We start from the raw sequence: 20,833 nt of genomic DNA on the forward strand, positions 1-20,833 counted from the left end.
CTGTGTTTTTTTAATTTATTTTTATTTTTTAAAATGTTATATTTGAGAGCAAGGGAGGGGTGGAGATGGAGGGCAGAGGATCCCAAGCAGGCTCCCCCTGATAGCACAGAGCCTGATGTGGGGCTCAGACTCACCAACTGTGAGGTCATGACCTGAGCCGAAACCAAGAGCAGATGCTTAACTGACTGAGCCACCCAGGCACCCTCCCCGTTTTAAAAAATTCTACTTATTTTGAGAGAGAGCAAGCAGGGAAGGGGCAGAGAAAGGGAGAGAGAATCCCAAGCAGGCTCCACAGTGTCAGCATAGAGCCCAGTGTGGGGCTAGAACTCATGAACCATGAGATCATGACCTGAGCCAAAGTCAGAGGCTTAACCCACTGAGCCCCCCAGGCACCCATGAACTATGCTTTTTTTTTTTTTAATTTTCTTTCTTTGTTTCTTTAATATAATTTATCGTCAAATTCACTTCCATACAACACCCAGTCTTCATCTCAACAAGTGCCTTCCTCAATGCCCATCACCTACTTTCCCTTCTTCCCCACCCCTCATTAACCCGAAGTTTGTTCTCTGTATTTAAGAGTCTCTTGTGGTTTGCCTCCCTTCCTCTCTGTTTGTAACTATTTTTTCCCCTTCCCCTCCCCCATGGTCTTCTGTTAAGTTTCTCAAGATCCACATACGAGTGAAAACATATGGTATCTGTCTTTCTCTCTATGACTTACTTCACTTAACATAATACCCTCCAGTTCCATCGATGTTGCTGCAAATGGCATGTTTTCATTCTTTCTCATTGCCAAGTAGTATTCCATTCTGTATATAAATCACATCTTCTTTATCCATTCATCAGTTGATGGACATTTAGGCTCTTTCCATAATTTGGCTATTGTTGAAAGTACTGCTGTAAACATTAGGATACATGTGCCCGTGTGTATCAGCACTCCTGTATCCCTTGGGTAAATTCCTAGCAGTGCTCTTGCTGGGTCATAGGATAGTTCTATTTTTAATTTTTTGAGGGACCTCCACACTGTTTTCCAGAGCAGCTACACCAGTTAGCACTCCCACCAGCAGTGCAAGAGGGTTCCTCACCAGCATCTCTGATCTCCTGATTTGTTCATTTTAGCCACTCTGACCGGTGTGAGGTGGTATCTCAGTGTGGCTTTGATTTGTATTTCCCTGATGAGGAGTGACGTTGAGCATCGTTTCATATGTCTGTTGACCATCTGGATGTCTTCTTTGGAAAAGTGTCTATTCATGTCTTCTCATTTATTCACTGGATTATTTGTTTTTCAGGTGTGGAGTTTGGTAAGTTCTTTATAGATTTTGGATACTAGCCCTTTATTCAATATGTCATTTGCAAATAATCTTCTCCCATTCTGTCGGTTGCCTTTTAGTTTGTTGATTGTTTCCTTTGCAGTGCAGAACTTTTTATCTTGATGAAGTCCCAGTAGTTCATTTTTGCTTTTAATTTCCTTGCCTTTGGAGATGTGTCAAGCAAGAAATTGCTGCAGCTGAGGTCAAAGAGGTTGTTGCCTGTTTTCTGTAGAGTTTTGATGGTTTCTGTCAGAACTATGCTTTTTGATTCTTATATTGGGCACAGCTATGGAGGTCAGTAGCTTTGAGAGCAAGATACCAGGAGCTTATTTTGTAACCTGTTCAACTATGGATGTTTTTCCTCCTCCTCCAGATCTAACCTCCTCCCCCCCATCCCCCGACCTGATTTCTGGAAAACGTACTTTTTCAAAGATCTTTTTTTTCTACTTTCACATATTATTGTTCTTCAACTGTTTTAGGGTTTGTTGTCAGCCTTTTCCCGTCTGCTGTAATCATCCAGAAGTGCCTCACTATTCTTAGCTTCCCAGGAATACTGTAAATTTAGTCTTATATCAATGAAATTTTAGGTAGAAGTACAGAAAACAGCTGTGTGTGTGTGTGTGTGTGTGTGTGTGTGTGTGTGTGTGTGTGTGTGTGTGTGTTTGTGTGTGTGTGAGAGAGAGAGAGAGAGAGAGAGATGCTTAAAATTGTTGGTGGTGAAAGATGTAGCCAGTTAACAATTTATGTTTGCCACAGAAGGTTTTGTAAGAAAAGCACCTGAGCACTGGGATGTAAGTTCTTGCCTTATTTAGATTTCTGCCTCATTATTTATTACATTTTCATATTTTTAGGATATTTTCCATATTTCACTGATACTTCAAATGTTTTTATTCCAGGGTTCGTCTTTTTTACATAACCTAACATTAACAGAGGCAAAAACCTTTCCCTTTAATTTGTTTTTGAATTTGTCTTAATGTTTGCTTTCTGTAGGTTCTACATGAAACATTTCCTCAACACACATTCCTCATGAATGGTCTCATTCAAGGTGTAAAGGTAAGAATGGTTTTTGTGTGGTTCACAAGGAACCAAAGGCAGGAATCCTTAGTAGTTTAACTCTGGAAGTTTAAATGGGATGTAGGGAAATAATCACTATTTGATCTGGAGACCTAAAGTGTGGGGAAATAGGTTCTGCTTACATAAATGGGTTAGGAAAAAGTTTAGGGCGGAAAGCCACCCCCATGGCACCTGAGATTAGCTAGCAAGCTATTGTAATGGGATCCCAAGTAATTTGTTCTATCACCTACAGGCAATTACTTTCCATCTGATGTCAATGTACTATTGTACTTTGATCACAAACTCCACTTGCCCCCCCCCCCCCCCAGACCCTTTACACAAGTTAGTGATTACTACTTGATTATTTTCTTCACATTCACCACATGTGTAAGATCTTGAGCGCTCAATCAGTACAGAGACAAAACTCTGGTTTGGACATTAGCCTCTCTCGTATTCAATTCTGCATCTGCTCTCTTGTTGGACAAGAGAAAACTCTAGACTCTTAGTCTGTGACACTAAAGCTAAACTTTTAACTGGATTATCAATGTCAAAGTGAAATGCAATCCAAGTCCATAAGGCATTGAAATGGTTTACTTGTAAAAGCACTTTATAAAGAGTTTAATTTTGTGAGCTTTTAATTGCCCTGCCTGTCAACAGAATAAAATGGATAAATATTCTTGTCTTCTTTTGAGACAGATTCTGATACTGAGGAAGAAGGCAGCATCAACATTTAGTTGGCTGTATAGTCTTTTGTCAAGGCTGGTGTTCTAGTCACAACTGAGTTCTCAACCACTTCACCCTTAATACATTGTTTAAAAAAATTTTTTTTAAATTTTTATTCATTTTTGAGAGACAGACCGTGAGTGGGGGAGGGGCAGAGAGAGGGAGACACAGAATCTGAAGCAGGGTCCAGGCTCTGAGCTGTCAGCACAGAGCCCAACGCAGGGCTCGAACCCATGAACTGTGAGATCATCTGAGCTGAAGTCAGATGCTTAATCATCTGAAACCCCCGGGTGCCCCGACCCTCAATTCATTATTTAAATTTTAATGTGATATTTATCAGAAAAGCTTATAAATAAGAGTTTAAAGTATAATGTTATATTCTAGTCCCACTTCACAGTATAGTACACAGGTATAGTGTCTGATTCCTTCCCAGTTTAGATGGTACTGACCTGTGAACTGAGTAACACACTTAAAATTATGCCCTAATAATTTGCTGAATTTACATCTTTGAGCAGCATTATTTGTAATAAATACTGTTTATTCTTTGCCTATTTTCAAAAAGAATTTGAGAATGCTTACAATAATAACATAAGTAAAATGGCGTCTTAAATAAAGGTTGAAGCAAGAAGTTTTCAGTCCTCATTGAGAAGAGGAGTGTTATCAGGAACCTGGCATGTGGTGGCACCTGGGGGGTTCAGTTAGACCGTTGATTTCGGCCCAGGTCATGATCTCACAGTTTGTGAGCTTGAGCACCATGTTGGGCTCTCCACTGACAGTGTGGAGTCTGCTTGGGATTCTCTCCCTTTCTCTCTGCCCCTCCCCTGCTTGTGCTTGCTTTCTCTCTCCCTCCCTCCCTCCCTCCCTCCCTCCCTCCCTCCCTCCCTCTCTCTCTCTGTAATAAGTAAACTTAAAAAAATCTTTAAAAAAAAAAAAAAGAAATCTGGCAAGTGGGCCTTTAAGCACCAGTTTTAGATTAGCATAGATCAAAAGAAAAATTAAATGAGAGAAAGCATTGATAAATATACAACATAAATTTATCCTTACAGCAGATTCTTGGGGAAGTTCCTCTATAATCTACTGTCATGTGGACCAGCTACTAAAATGTGTTTTAGTCTGGTTCTGCAGAGTAAAATCAACTGGATGTATGCTCTGAAGCCAAGCAGTATGCTGCACTTTGACCTAGAGACACTAACAGTGTTATTCTAAAAATATGTAAAATAAAAGGTATTTGGATTGATTCAGGGGCTTAGACAAAGACTTATGCAACTTAGATAAATATTGAACTTGACCTTATTGAGCTTTACTGGAACTTTAATGATTGGTTATTGTGTCAGGGATACGGATGTGACAGCACCTACATCAAAGCTCAAACTGGATAGCTTAATGCGTGTGTAAGTACAGTGCAAGGAGTATGGCTTCAGATTGCTTCAGCTTTAAGTCTGTGTTCTGCACTTAGTACCTGTGATTTAGCTTCTCTGACCTCAGTTTCATTATTCATGAAATGAGAAAGATAAAAGATCTAACAGGGTGATCATACAGATTAAATGAGCTGGTATATAAGCTGTTAGCACAATACCTCTGAGTGCCGAATAATAAATGTTGCAAAGAGAAATATGTAAAAACAAAAACTATTAGAAGGAAATCTTGATGACCATTTTCTTAACTATTTTTGGGAAAAGATTTTTTTTTTTAGAAAAAATATATAAAGGAAAAGATTGAGTCATTTACATCAGTATTTTAACTTTGGTAAGTCAAACCACCATCATAAAAATGAACAAATGACAAAACATTATTTGCAACATGTATAGTAGACGGAGGACCACATAGAAGTGCCTTCCAGGTAAAACCATAGGAAAGTTACTGATATCCCAGAAGGGCAAGGAAGGATGTAAGCTGCCAGTTGACAAAAGATGTCAGTGTAAAAATACGATTATCACTACTAAGCAATGGATCCCAAATGGAATGAGATTATATTTTCACATAAGCATTGGTAGAAAAGTTTAAACTGACAATAACTAGTTCAGTTTGTGGTAAATGGGGTCCCCGTACATGACTGATGAGAGAGTTAAGTTGGTATAGCTTTCCTAGAAGGCAGCGTTTTAGTAACCTCACAATATTCACTAATTTTAACAAAGGCTGTTCCATTTCTAGAAAATTGTTCTAATCAATAGAGTTATTCAAAGATTCAGGTAAAGGGCTGTTTGTAATAGTAAATGTGGAAACCATTAAAATGGCTTAAAATTAGAAGAATACTTTGCAGCACAGGCATATGATGTAATAGCAGCACATAAAGAACACATTTCTGAAGACTACCATATAATGTGTGAGACAGAAAGGGTATAGAGCTACAGTGTGGTTTTGCTTTGGTTTTTACCAAAATACATGTGTATAAGCAGGGGGAAAACCTGATTAAAAAGGAGTCCCCTGAAGTTTGAAAGCATGTGAATGGATAATTTTTAGTTTTCTTCTTTATATTCTTTCTTTGTAGATTTTCTACAGTTAATTTATACTTTGTAAGTTTATAATCGTGATGCATGGGTGAGAAGGCTTATATTTGGGGTGACTACCAGTAAAGGATAGAAGAGGAGGGGCACCTGAGTGACTCAGTCGGTTAAGCATCCAACTTGGGCTCAGGTCATGATCTCGCGGTTCATGGGTTCCAGCCCCGTGTCGCAGTCTGTGCTGACAGCTCAAAGCCTGGAGCCTGCTTCAGATTCTGTGTGTCTCTCTCTCCTTCTACTCCTTCCCTGCTCACACTGTCTCTCTCTCACTCTCAAAAATTAGAAAAAAAAATTTAAAAAAAATTTTTTAAGTTAACATGCCAAACTAATTTCCTGGTCTTCCCCTCAAGCCTGACCTGCTCACAAGCCTTCCTCATTTCAATTACTGGTCATGCCATTCTTGCTCGTATCAAAATCCCTGGAGTCATCTTGACTCCTTCTCTTCCCAAATCTATTCCATCAACAGATTCTGTGGTTCTACCTTCAAAGTAGATCTGTAATGAAAACACTACCTGGTTTCAGTAGAGGTCCTGATACAATATAAGCCAGCTTATGGTATCGCTAACCAGTCCCATGCCCACTCCACTTTCTTCTCTGGCATCACCTCTGTTCTCTGCACTCCCACTGACCATAGTTTCCTCAGCTTGTGCTTGCTTGAGTGCTCTGCAGGTTCTGTTTATTCTGCTTGATTCTTTCTCCCAGATACTGGCCTCACTCCCTAACCTTTAACTCTTCACCCAGGTGTCATTTTTTAGTGAAGCCTTTACTGTCTGTTGTCTTGAATAATGTAACCTATTCTCATCACTTCCAGTCTCCCTTCTCTGCTTTGTTTTTCTCCAGAAACATTATAATCTCACCTCTGACATGCTGTATATTCTGCTTTATCTTGTTACTGTTTGTCCTTCTCACCCTTCCTCTTTTAGACTGGAAGCTTCTGGAAAGCATGAATTTTTGTCTACTCCTGTCCCCAGAGATTAGAACAGTTCTTGGCAAATGATAGGTGCTCATAAATATTATTGACTTAGCATTTCTTTCCAGTCTTTTTCTATGCATTTTCAAATAGTCAAGATCGAGCTCACATGGAGACTATAACTATTTATCTTTGTTCTTGTATCAGCAGTCACTAATGATATAATAGTTTCTCCATGACATTAGAAACTATATGAAATCTAGGCACCCCTCTTTTTACACATCCTGGTATGCACAAATTCCAGTTACTAAAGTTCAGTTAAAAAATACCAGCCCATTACCGTGGTATATTAACTTTGAGTAACTGCTTGCAGTAGGAACTGCTCCTGGCTCCTCAGTCCACAGGACGCTAGTAATAGATGAACATCATCATCAGTGTCTGTTCATGGCATTTCAAAATGTCAGTGACTGGTCTGAGTTCGTGCACAGACAACAAAGCGTGTGATTGTGTTGCCTTCTTGTCTCCAATGATAAACCCACGTGACAGTTTACAGAAACAGATCCGTGAAAAGGAATTGGCCAACAAGGATGGAAGGGCAGTGAAGAAATAATTACAGATAATGGTAGAAGCGATATTTGGGTAGAACCTCTGCAGAATTCTAGAAGAAATAAGCTGACAGGGGCACACAGCCAAAAGGACTTAGCAAAGATACACTTGTCGGCATAAATGAGAAGAATGGTATGATGAACAGGATGAAGGTGTCCCAGTGGAGGTGATGTCCGCAAAATGCTTCACATTAAAGGGACTCACAGAGATGGTATTTCATGACATTGAAAACACAAAGCATAGAATGTTGAAAGTTGATCTGAATTTAGAAAAGTTGTGTGGCAGTTTGCCAGTGCATAGAAGATACTGCATATCACATGTTACTTGGCTTAGGAAGAAGGCAGGCACTGTTCAAATGACTCTTGGTAAGTTTTTATAAGGAAATAAAACACTTTATTTCTTAAGATTTTAAGTTACAGTGTAAATACTAGTTTTTGCTATTTTCATTTTGCTAATATTAAGAGATTATATATATAAAGATTTTAGTTTTTTAATATTTTTTTTTTCAGAGAGAGAGAGTGTGGCGGAGGGGCAGAGGCAGAGAGAGAGAGAGAGAGAGAGAGAGAGAGAGAGTGTGTGTGTATCTCCCAAGCAGGCTCCACGCTCATCATAGACCCCGACACAGGGCTCGATCCCACAACTGTGAGATCATAATTTGAGCCAAAATCAAGAGTTGGACACTCAACTGACTGAGCTACCCAGGTGCCCCAAGAGACTTATTTTAACAAATAGATTCACATGACTATGGGGCTGACAAGTCTGAAATAATGTAGGGCTGACTTAACTCAGGAAGGAGTTAATGCTACAGTCCTGAGACAGAACTCTTTCTTCTGGAAACTTTAGATTTCTTAAGGCTGTCAGCTGATTGGAGTAGCCTCCCCCCGCCATATTATTAAGGGAACCCTTTATTTTAGAGCCACTGTTTTAGGTGTTAACCAGAGCTACGCAGTATCTTCACAGAAACACCCACACTAGCACTTGATTAAATAATGGTATCCTAGCCTAGCCAAGGTGACCCCTAAAACTAACTGTCACATTTGTTTTAGCTACACTTTGTCAAAAATGCAACACTAAGCTCAGATGCCTTGGTTTCACTTGGCAGATGAAGTCTAGTTATGGCTGCTGGTTAATAGGAGCAGGTGGAGTGACTGTAATAATTTTCTTCATTAAGACCAATTGGTCTGATGGCCCAGTGTCTGCCTTGAAATTTCTTGAAACTTCTTTCTTTTGCATGTTTTGTATTTATTACAAAATTAGACATCTTTAGCAGTGTCCCAGACTAAGCGGGCCACATGTCCGAGTTTACACCTGGAGTGATCACTGTGAAGAGGGTGGCTTTAAAGCAGGCAGTCATGGGGCGCCTGGGTGGCGCAGTCGGTTAAGCGTCCGACTTCAGCCAGGTCACAATCTCGCAGTCTGTGAGTTTGAGCCCCGCGTCAGGCTCTGGGCTGATGGCTCGGAGCCTGGAGCCTGTTTCCGATTCTGTGTCTCCCTCTCTCTCTGCCCCTCCCCCGTTCATGCTCTGTCTCTCTCTGTCCCAAAAATAAATAAAAAACATTGAAAAAAAAACTAAAAAAAAAAAAAAATAAAGCAGGCAGTCATGATCTTGTCTGGCTTTAACGTCACAGAAGCCAGCTCAGGGCATGGCCACAGGGGGCCACCTACAGATGGGCTGCTTCTCACTCGAGACTTGGCCATCAACTCTGATGAAGGAGAAGGCGTGTAGACCCTCTTCCATGATGCTCTTCCAGGGGATTAAATGTCAAGTTCCTGTATTCCAGGAGCTGCTGCTCAACTGTCATCTTGCCATTTAAATGAATCAAGTCATACCTTAGCATAAGCACATACAGAAACTTTTGGCTGATGTTTTTAAGAATTACAAAACAAAAAACCAAGATAGGTATCTTTAAAGTTTCTTCAAGCTGCTCTTTGGTGTTAGTAAGTACAGAGAGCTCTTCCTACACACACGTGTGGATGTGTGCAGAATAATTCTTGCTTAATTTGGACAAGAACTTGCATAAAGATTATCCTTTCTGTTATCTATAAATAAAATTATTAAACCACCTACTTGAGAGATGACTCATCCATTTTAAGTGCAGACTTTTTATGACAGACTGCTAATTTATCCATTGAAGAAAACATGTAAGAGTACTCACAAGTAGGTAAGACTAGTTCTTTGCTTTAGGTTGGAAACCTGGAAATATTAACAGATTACTTTAATAACTGGTTTGAACTGTGGGCTTTAGGGTTAGGACTCGGTCCTGGAGCCACCGCATACTGAGCTGAATGCTGCCTCTGCCGCTATGAGCCTCAGGCCAGTTGTTGGCCCTAATAGCATCTACCTCACAGGGGAAGACGTGTGAAAGGCCAGGAGGAGTTTGGCAAACGTGGATGCTGTTACTGTTGTTATTACTTTAAAACCTATACTGAACTTTCTTGGAATCAGAATTTGAAGAATCAGTAGCCCTACTACTTCTAAAATTAAGGAAAAGTCTGGTTACTTATGTTTTATTTACAACAATTTATTTCACTTTAATCTGCTTTTGTTTCTTTTATTGAATATTCCCTACTTCTCTCCCTTTACCTCAGAACAAGACAAAACACCCTAGCCCTCCTGCCCATATTGTTCTTTCCCTGAAGTCTCTGGCATCAGCTGTTCTTTGATCCTTCTCCTGCTTTGCACATTCACTCTTCCAGACTTTAATTGAATTAAAATCACTTTATATATCACATTTCTCATTTGCCCTCTTGCACTGATGGACGTGTACCCTGGGAAGGGAGGCTCTGTACTGTGCAGGGTCTCTGTGGGTCCTTGGTCAGAAAGGTGACCTTGTTTTAATATTGTTTTTATGTGAAAATATTCTTTTAAGTTTGTTTATTTTGAGAGGGGGAGGAAGGGAGGGAGAGAATCCCAAGCAGGATCCATACTGTCAGCCCAGAGCCTGACAAGGGGCTCGAACTCACGAACCATGAGATCATGACCTGAGCCGAAATCAAGAGTTGGATGTTCAACCGACTGAGCCACCCAGGTCCCTTTATGTGAAAATAGTTGTCAATTATATAAATGACACAATTGTATTGAAGTAGGATTTTTGTCTTTCATCTTTTAAGAAATGCAAGATAAAAGTCATTATTAGTGAATTACTGTATGAAAGATCAAAATGAACCTAACTTTGGGGTAACCAAGTACATGTCGCAAGTTCCTCATTGCTTATTAAAGAATACTGAAAATTTGTCATAGAATGTGAACTTTTTCATGGAAAAGTTTTTAGCAGTAGTTAAAAGACTTTGTATTTTATTCTTCATTGGTGCCAGTGCCCCCTCAAATGCATTCGTGAGGTTAATTATACTGTAAAGGGAAACAAAAAGCAGTCTTTAGTTTTAAAAATATTCACACAAACTGTTTTAGTCAAATATTTACCAACAGGAAAACGTACACTTAAAACTTCTGTGATGGCTATATTAAGTGTAAAATTTATGCATGGGTGCTTCAAATGAGTTGTATTTGTCATTCTTTGTATGCTTCAAAATGTTTATTGGATAATTGTATTTAATTGAACAATAAACTCTAATTGCTGTTTTGTCACTTTAGAGGCTAAAGTCATGTCACAATTATTGGCCAGTTAATTATGCCACCTTAAACACCTGTGTCCACTGGGAAGCTAACTTACTGACGTGGCTGTGCTGAACCGTTGGTGAATTTCACCATCTGTGCCTGGACGCCTGCACATCATGTTATATCTAGTCCTGGTTGGGTTATGATAAGCATGGCATCAGCTGACCCTCAGTATTTTTGAATCTCATATTTCCAGTCCACCTACTCGCTGAGTTTGTGGCCCCCAGATCAACACAGTGCTTTTGTGGTCATTTATGCACTGGGGTGAGGGGAGAAGTGTGAGTGCCCAGCCATTTGTTCAAACTTCCATCTACTTGTTTCAGGTCTTATAACCGTACATCTGTCTTTCTTGTGGTCCACTTAGTGCCACATATTTTGCATCTTTGTGCCTTTTATTGGTGATTTGGCTGTTTAAAATGTCCCCGTGTGTAGTACTGACTACTATCTTGAAGTGCAAGAGGTCTGTGATGTGCCTTACAGAGAGAATGCTGCCAGATAAGCCTCATTCAGGCATGAGCTGTAGTGCTGTTGACTGAGAATTCACTGTTCATAAGTCAACAATGTGTATTAAATAAAGTGTCTTTAAACAGAAATACACGTAAATCACGGTCGTGTGTTGATCAGTAAACGACAATAGGTGACCAGAGGCTTGCAGGAACCTGACACTGTTTCCTCGAGGAGCAGTCGTTGCCTATTCTGTAATTCAGTGTTTGTGGCAACCTTACAGAACATAACTAGTGTGAATGGTGGGAATCAGTTGTATTTCTGATGAAGATGAGGGCTTTGAGGTCTGCCTCTCAGGTCTGTCTGGTGTTAAGTTTTAAACATTTTGTTCTCATTTGCAAATTGTATCCTGCATCAGTAGTACTGAAGAAGTACCTGCCCAATCCATCAGGGTACAAATGTCCTCAATCTGCTGCTCTGACAATGTGCACTAATAGAATTTCAGGCCAGACTGGGTAGTGAAGAAGTCCCTGGGAGAGGAGAAAGTCTTTGATTTTTAGGAAATTCAGGTTTTCCAAAGAGGCAAGTACAAGTTGGCCCTTGAACAACCCGGGTTTGAATTGCATGGGTCCCCTTGTACGCAGGCACTTTTCTTGTTTTTGACAAATGCAGTACAGTACTGTAAATATATTTTCTCTTCCTTAAGGTTTTCTTAACCTTTTCTGTAGCTTTATTGTAAGAATATGGTATATGATACATAAAACATACAAAATATTGTTAATTGTTTATGTTCTCAGTAAAGCTTCTGGCTAACAGTCGGCTGTTAGTAGCTCACTTTTGGGGGAGTCAGAAGTTAGATATGGAGTTTTGACTGTATAAGATGGTGGGTGTTGGTGCCCCAATCCTTGTGTTCTTCAGGGGTGAACTGTATGAGATTGTATTTTAGCATCTTAATAAAGTTATTTTCAGTATCTGTTATTGTTACTAAGAATTTGATTTGAATAATATTTTTAATGGATAGATTAAATTACCATTTAAATTCATGATCTCGAAGACAGTACCTTTTTTCTGTTAAAACCATGTATTATTATTTTATTTTATTCAAAAAAATTTTTTTTAATGTTTGTTTATTTTTGAGACAGAGACAGCATGAGTGGAGGAGGGGCAGAGAGAGAGAGAGGGAGACAGAGAACCCGAAGCAGGCTCCCTGCTGTCAGCACAGAGCGCAGTGCAGGGCTTGAACTCACAAACTGTGAGATCATGGCCTGAGCCGAAGTCGGAAGCTTAACCGACTGAGCCACCCAGGCACCCTAGCTATGCATTACTTTAAATGTAACTTTAATACTTGGCCTTCTCCTGTCTTTTGTTTAAAAATGGCATACATTCCATATTTTAAAGCGTTGTGTGAAGTCTGGAATCAGAACTGTCCAGAAACTTTCCCAGAGCTCTTTAAAGAGTTTTGTTACTAGTTTTGTGATAGTAGTGGATTTTCACTGCCTTGTCCTCTTAAATTGCTTTACATGCAGGCTCTAGGCTCTGAGCCATCAGCACAGAGCCCAACGCGGGGCTGAAACACACAAGCCATAAGTTCATGACCTGACTGATGGATGCTCAACCAACTGGGCCACCTAGGCATTCCCCCCACCCCTTTTTTTAATGTTTGTTTATTTTTGAGAGAGAGCACACCAATGGGCAGAGGGGCAGAAAGAGAGAGGGAAAGAGAGAATCCCAAGCAGGCTCCACATTGTCCGCACAGAGCCTGATGCAGGGCTTGAATTCCTGAGCCGAGATCAAGAGTCAGATACTTAACCATCTGAGCCCCCCAAGGACCTCTTGTTGACCAGTTCTATACTACCCACGTATGCAGGTACTTGATATTTTTAGAGAATTTTGAAGATTTTCTTTTCTAAAATTCATGAAACTGGTAGTCACAAGTCCTGAATTTAAGCCCCACTTTCTGCAGTTGCTTGGCTCTTAAAGGAACACCATTTAATTCTTGATGTTTACTGTCTTGACACAAGGACAGGCTAAATGGAAATCCATTGTGACTTAGAAATTAAATTACAAGATTTGATCGTGGGCTTGGATTAATATTTTATTTCAGAGGAGCTAAAAAGCTTTTCTCCTCACCCTGCCTGCCTTCCGTTGAGTCTTCCTCTCACCGACCCCCTTATTTCAGTGCACGTGTCTCCCAGCCTGTGGGTTCTAGGTTTACCTAGGGCTGATAGATTGGAATCCTGTTCCTTTCCTTGCCAGCAGTGTGACTTTGGTTTCCTCTTAAAGTTTAATTCAAATCTTTGAAAGCCCTTATTATGAGGCCTTGTGATAAGCACCAAGGGTACAGAGATGTGAAGAAACCGTCCTGAAAGAGAAGAAAGATAAATAACAAGTGTTAAAATTGCAGTGGAAGAGCTAGAAACGTACCAGGCAGGAGGAATTTGTTTCGCACTCCACAAAAACCAGTGTGATTAATTCTGCTTGAGGAGCTAAGAGAAGTTAAGAGGAGGAGGTGCTTCTCCCCACGGTGTTGTAAAGAACGACTGGCAATTTACCCAGCCCAACTGTGGGAAGTGTATGCAGGCACATTAAGGGCCCACAGGCACAAAGGAGGACGGTATGCTGGGAAAACTAGGAGGTGCTTCATACAGCCAAAGCATAGGATGTGTGTTAGGAGCCAGATCTTGGAGTGTCCTGTTTGTATGCTGTGCTGAGCAATTTCCAATACACAAAAGTAGACAATAAAATGAACACCTATGAACTCACCCAGTTTCACTACTTACCAACATTTTCCTACTCTTGTCTCATCTGTTTTCTCCCCACCAATTTTTTATAAAAGCAAAGTGCAGGTGTTCATTTCACCCCTACATACCTGCTGACTTCTAAACTGTGCACAGTGGGAACCGCTGCAGGGTTTTAAAGAAGGGATCAGAGCAAGGTTTGCAGCTCATCAACGGGAGCACATATTGTCTGGAGGACCAGGGTCAGGGACCAGGTAGCAAGTGAGAAAATGTCTTCATTGAGCAGTTGATTTAGAGCTACACATATTTATTAAAATGAGTTAAGTTTTGGCCTCTTCCCATATGCTTGGTGTAAAAATATGTATAATAGGTGTACATATTTCATATCCCCTCTTCTCCAGTTTCTCCTAAAAAACAAACTCTTCCCCCTTTTTTCCTTTTCTAAAGCATGTTTAGAAATTTGTTAGAATGGTTTTTGTTGTTTTTTTAAGTTCATTTTTTTTCTGAGAGTGTGAGCAAGGGAGGGGCAGAGAGAGAGGGAGACAGGATCTGAAGCAGGTGCCGTGCTGACAGCAGAGAGCCTGATGTGGGGCTTGAACCCACAAACCATAAGATCATGACCTGAGCCAAAGTCAGACACTTAACTGACTGAGCCACCCAGGCGCCCCTAGAATGTTTTTAAATGATAATTTGCATTTAATGCTTCAAATTATTCTGTTTGGGGGCAAAAAAAAATAAATTGGAGCATTTAGAAAATAAGAATTACAAGTAATTAAGGGATCACATTGTACATTTGACCTTTGTTTCTGTTTTCCTCTCCAGGGCCTGCTATCTTTTCTGAGTGCCCCCCTCATAGGCGCTCTGTCTGATGTGTGGGGGAGGAAACCCTTTCTCCTGGGCACCGTCTTCTTCACCTGCTTCCCAATTCCACTGATGAGGATCAGCCCGTGGTGAGTGGCTTGACCTTCCACCATCATGACTATCTGTTTGGGGTCACATGGGAATGATACATCTGCAGAGCATTTCTTAACTATTTCAAAGCAGTTGGTACCTGTGTTTTTATTTAATCTCTTTGATAATACTGAAAGCCAGTTTGGGCTTTAAGACATTTAAAGATGTTGCCATGAGGTTAATTAAAGGATTGGGTCCTGGGAGGGGGTGTACCATCTCTGTACTCAACCCTTGTGACTGCAAATGTGTTTTTGTCAGCTCACTGCTCTAGGGCACTGTATGAACACAGTTTATATCAATAGACAGGAGTCACTTTTGAGTACATTGTAGTTATTAGACCAATAGCCTAATTCTCACTCATAATAGGAATTTGAATTTGATCTCATTTTTCATGATAGAGAGTATTAACATGTAACCAAGTCTCTTCAGTTACCAGAGATGGGTTGGAATTTGTACCTGAGCTGTACCTTAGTTGTTTTTCTTAGTTTCAGAGGATGGTATTTGGCCAAAATGCTGAGATGTTCTTCATAAGGTGTAAAGAACATACCTTAGAATGGAAGGGGTTGTTGTTGTTTTAATGCAGTATTTATTGGCTTGGGTAAATGTCATTTGATTATCTCATAATTTTTTGTCAATATTTGTTACATTGTAAATATGTTGGGTACCCATGGTGGATCATTTTATTTTCTACCACATGATGAATCTTATAAAATACTTTTTGATATTGAGTCTTTATGTCCAAGAACAAGTCATGCTTTTCTGATAAATGAGGGCTTTTTTTTTTAATGTCCTCTCAATACCTTAAAATATTTTTCTTTAGATCTTTAAATGATTTTGCCTCTTCCAGTTTTCATGCTGTTGCTTTTGCTACTTACACTGACTAATGAAGAATGTTAAATAAAAGTGATAATTGTGGACCTAACATTTTCATGCATATAAAGGAAATGTTACAGTGTTTCATCATTTAAGTATTAAGGTAGCTTTTGTGTTGAAAAATATTATCTATCACTATGATGAATTATATTAATGTATTTTCTAATCTTGGAATATCCTTTGCCCTAGGATAAATCCTACTTTTTGTTCTGTGAGATTTTCTTTGTTGGTATCTTAACAATATTTAAAAGCATCTGTGCATATGATTGAAATTTTTAGTGTTAAATACGTTAATACTTTTGCTATGATTTCTGCCTTTGTGTAGCTCTCTCAAAGTCATATGCTGTATGTGTCTTTTTCTTAGCTAAAGCTAGGAAATTTTAAGTTTTTATTTCTCTTCTGTTGGCTACCTTTAAGATTGTATCTTTACTTAATCCCCTTATTCTTTCATTTTTTCACCTGCATGTACTGACATCCTTTGAGCAATTACAAAATTGGTATGTTTCTACTTCTTCCCCATCCTAATTATCAGTTTATTAGTAGTCCATTATATCTTTAAATATACATATACATATATTTGGTTTTATTTGTTTATAATCTTTACATAATATCATTAGCTCTGGTTATGAAAGTGTATGCACACTGCCACCTCTCTTCCAGGTAATTAAAATAATCTTTTTATAGGTGGTATTTTGCGATGATTTCTGTGTCTGGAGTCTTCTCGGTCACATTCTCTGTGATATTTGCTTATGTAGCTGATGTCACTCAGGAACATGAGCGAAGTACTGCTTATGGATGGGTAAGATTATAGTTTATGTATTGTAACCAGAGAAGTATTTATAATTAAATTGTGTTAAAGTATTAAGTATTAAAAAAAAATTGTAAATACTGACTTACATAAAATCTACAGCAATGAAAATAAAAAAGATTTATGGAGTTTAAAAAAACATTTTTTTTTAATGTTTTTATTTATTTTTGAGACAGAGAGACAGATCATGAGCAGGGGAAGGGCAGAGAGGGAGGGAGACACAGAATCCAAAGCAGGCTCCAGGCTCTAAGCTGTCAGCACAGAGCCTGACGTGGGGCTCGAACTCATGGACTGTGAGATCATGACGTGAGCTGAAGTCAGATGCTTAATCGACTGAGCCACCCAGGCATCCCTAGGAAATTGATGAAGTTTAAAGTAGCCAGATGGAAATTGCTAATAATGTATAATAATGTATAGGGTTGGAAGTTTGTCAGGAATGTGAGTTGTTGACTGCAAAATATTTTAAAAAGTTGATTTGTTTCTTGTTGGCTTATGTCTTGAGGAACCATAAACAGTAAACTGGTGCTGAGATAAGTCCCCATGCACCTAATTCACAGTTAGGGAGATGTTGTGCCTCAACCATGTTAATCCACTGTTACTATATTTATTGCTGCTTGCATGTCTCAGGCACTTACTTGGGATATGCTACTGTGTAATTGTGGAGTGCTTAATGAAAGTTACAGGAGATCTCTTCTTGGTAAGTGTTAGATAATTTCTGATTTTCCGAAGTGTGATGATGGCATTGCAGTTTCATAGGGAAGAGAGACTTGTAGAAGATGGAGGCTAAAGCCCTTTAGCTCAGTGTCTTGACTACTCATGTGGCTCAGAGGAAAAGATGTCATGTGAGCATGTGTGGGCGTGTGTCCAATGTGTGAACTTGCTGAGGTATGTGCGTGTTGCTGCAGGGGGATAATTACCCCTTCTTCTAGGTTCTTTGGCCTAATGATTAAACTGACACAGATTAATAGGAGGGAAACACTTAATTTTGTACAGAGCTCCAAAGACACGAGAGACTTGGATGCAGTTGAGACTTATATGCCATCCTGAGCTAAGGAAAAGAGGGTAGGGGTCTTGGGCTTTGGAGGGGAGGAAGACAGTTCACAGGAAGATGGGAAGAACAAATGTTTGGTAAGTAAATGTGTGCCATGCCATGCAGATAAGTCTTTCTGATATAAAAAGTTATTTCTGGCGTAGCTCTCTTCCTGATATAGGCCCCTGTCTGAATTCTTTCAGGCATGAAAAGAAAGGCAAAAAAGCTTTCCCTGAGCCTGCTGGGTCTTAATTGCCTACAGTTCAAAGCAGTCCACATGCAAAGTGGTGTAGTTGGGGTGGTGCATTCTCCACTTGTTCTCTCAAGTTCCCTGTGTTTGAAATGTTTACATTGAGAAAAGGTGGATAAAAGATGAGTGATCTAGCTGTTGAACACGTTGGAGGACTGAATACCGGAAACCCACATTATCTCTCCCCTTTCCCCAGTCTTGCTCTTCCTTTCAAATCTCACTTCCTGGAGGCGCCTGCATGGGTCAGTCAGTTGAGTGACCAACTTTGGCTCAGGTCATGATCTCTCAATTCCTGAGTTTAAGCCCTAACAGCTCTGTGCCCACTTCAGATACCCTGTCCCCGCCCCCCTCCCCGCCCCTACCCTACCTGCACTCTCTTACGTTTTACTTTTTGCATATTTTAAGAAACTAAACCTCACTAATACCTATTTCAGTGTACCATTTAGGGAGGAAAAATTATAGGTGAAGAACAGTAGAGGAATTGGTGGGAGGATAGAATCCTGGGCACTGAGGGCCCTAACTGAATTGGGCTGTGTTAGAAGGACAGATGGACCTACCTCTCTGTGTCTGAGAGCATCCACCCTGTTTTGCCATCTGAGTCCACTGGGAGGCTTTCAGCTCTTCAGATACATAGACTCATAAGTCTTAAGCTTGTTTCCTAAACTCTGTTTTGAAAGCTTAAAGATTGTCATTAAGATTTCTGCCTTTGTTAGGGGTGCCTGGGTAGCTCAGCTGGTTGAATGTATGGCTCCTGATTTCATCTCAGGTCTTGATCTCGCAGTTCATGGGATCAAGCCCCATGTTGGGCTCTGTGCTGAGAGTGTAGGCCTGCCTGGGATTCTCTCTTTCCCTCTCTCTCTGCTCCTCCTCTGCATTCTCTCTCTTTCTCTCCCCTCTCCCCGCCCCCCCCCCCACCCTCAAAATAAGTAAACAAAAAAAGATTTCTGCCTTTGCTAATTTCAGGTTTTCTCTGTGGCAGTTTACAAATATTTAAATTGTAGAAATACCAGAAAATAGAGCACCTCTTTCTCAGAGCAGTGTAGGGGGCAGCACATGGATGAGAAAGATGAATTTAAAAGTTCAACATAGAGGCATGTGGGTGGCTCAGTGCCCTTGATTTCCAGGGCTTGATTTCGGCATCCAGCTCTTGATTTTGGCTCAGGTCATGATCTCACAGTTGTGAGATTAAGCCCTGTGTTGGGCTCTGTGCTGGGCCTGGAGACTCTCTCTCTGCCCCCTGCCTGCTCGTGAGTACTCTCTCTCTCTCCAAAAAAAAGTTTACCATGATTTGGAATGCACCATTTTATTAATGAGCATTAATTTCATTATATCCGAAGTAGCTACTGAGTCCTTTCCAAAGTATTTTGAGGGGAGCTTAGTAGAATGCCGTCATTTAAATCGTTGTTCTAGAATAATAATAATTTAAGTCCATTGTTCGCAATGACCAAATCTTGAGTTATTGAACAATGCTTACTTTAGAAAATGTCCATTTGGGATGCCTGGGTGGCTCAGTTGATTTAAGCATCCAACTCTTGATTTTGGCTCAGGTCATGATCTCATGGTTCATGAGTTCATGCCCCTTTTCAGGTGTGCACTGACAGCACAGGACCTGCTTGGGATTCTGCCTCCCTCTCTCTCTGCCCCTACTCTGCTCACTCACTCTCTCTCAAAATAAACTTGAAAAGAAAAGAAAATGTCCATGTGGCTAGAAGACGGTTATGATGGTAGATAAATGTCATTTTGACAACTAAATAAATTCTTGTTTTCTTCTTTAAACTCAAGTTATCGTTAGATTCTTTAGACTTGGAATGCTGTGGAATTATAAAAAGCAGTTTCAGCTGAAATTTAGCAGATGTAAATCTGACTCTCTATTTTAGTGGGAAAGATTAATTTTAGAGATTGGAAAATGACTTCTAGTTCTTGCTCATCATATGAACTTAAGACAGCTGTTTAACCTTTCTATTGCTGTTTATTTATTTGTACATTGAGTAGAGTGTCTTCTTGGTTTAGGTACAAAAATGCGGTAGAGGATTAAGATAATGAAAAACTTACGAATAAATGACTTTACTGACCCATTTTGTGCAGATAAGAGGTTGTTAGCCCCTGAGAACCCCACAGCAGTGCTGCTGTAGCCATTTGCATGTCATTGTAGTTTATAATGTAGTTACATGTTTGCCTTGATCTTCTCAAATAATATGGAAAAACCTGAAGGGCAGGAGCTCTGTCTTCTTAGTCACCTGGTACATAGCAGGTAATTAAATAAACACTGAACCAAGATTCCTGTTCCCCAAATTGGAATTCTCTGCACCTCCTTTTTTCCCCCAGAAAGTTTTTATTGGACTTGCTTTTATAGTGTCTTTAGTGTAATACTAATTTCAGATATATTGTATTTTTACATTTATTTGGAAGGGTGTTGGGTGAAAGAAAAATGTCTTTGGCTAACCAGGAGTCATAATTTTAATAATAGATAATGATTTCAGTGGTTTCTATTAAAATCTAGTAGAAATTTAAATAACCAATTTATATTTTTGGCACTCAATCTGGTTATAATTTGGAGACTGCCCATTTAAGCTTCTGCACATGCAGATTACATTCCAAAGTAAAGGAAGCTGTGTGCAGAGATTCCACATGGATTCAGGTTGCAAGTGTGACAGTTGGCTTTGTGGTCTCTGGTATTGGATGCAGGTTGGGAGTAACACAAATCAACAGCCCAGGGATCTCTAGTTAAAAAGCTTTGATGTTCTTACAGCTTTTTCTCTAAGAATATCAGGGTTTTTTTCCTTCTCTGTGGTAATGAAATGGTCCCCAAATAATAAAATGGTCAATGTTTTTATTTATTTATTTTATTTTATTTTTTTTAATGTTTATTTTTGAGAGAGACCAAGACAGAGAGACAGAACACGAGTGGGGGAGGAGCAGAGAGAGGGAGACACAGAATCCGAAACAGTCTCTGGGCTCCGAGCTGTCAGCACAGAGCCCGATGCGGGGCTTGAACTCACAAACCTTGAGATCATGACTTGAGC

At 39.8% G+C, this 20,833-nt stretch overlaps 1 protein-coding gene and 1 long non-coding RNA gene across 5 annotated transcripts in view; one reads left to right on the top strand and one right to left on the bottom strand.

The window, feature by feature from the left end:
- MFSD14B (major facilitator superfamily domain containing 14B) overlaps nt 1-20,833 on the top strand; it is a 74,402-nt gene that overhangs the window by 40,670 nt on the left and 12,899 nt on the right. For 2 of the 3 annotated variants that reach the window (XM_003995301.6, XM_023243181.2), the window contains exons 3-5: nt 2,298-2,360; nt 14,721-14,848; nt 16,407-16,521. In XM_003995301.6, the coding sequence (XP_003995350.4) occupies nt 2,298-2,360; nt 14,721-14,848; nt 16,407-16,521 (306 nt within the window). The remainder of the gene's footprint in view (nt 1-2,297; nt 2,361-14,720; nt 14,849-16,406; nt 16,522-20,833) is intronic. The other variant, XM_023243180.2, reaches the window with a different exon arrangement.
- Nucleotides 13,243-20,833, bottom strand: part of LOC123381584 — a 66,654-nt gene continuing 59,063 nt past the window's right edge. For both annotated transcript variants that reach the window (XR_006588782.1, XR_006588781.1), the window contains exon 3: nt 13,243-13,522. This is a non-coding gene — a long non-coding RNA (uncharacterized LOC123381584). The remainder of the gene's footprint in view (nt 13,523-20,833) is intronic.

This window comes from Felis catus, chromosome D4 (genome assembly GCF_018350175.1).
Source record: "Felis catus isolate Fca126 chromosome D4, F.catus_Fca126_mat1.0, whole genome shotgun sequence".
Lineage (NCBI taxonomy): Eukaryota > Metazoa > Chordata > Mammalia > Carnivora > Felidae > Felis > Felis catus.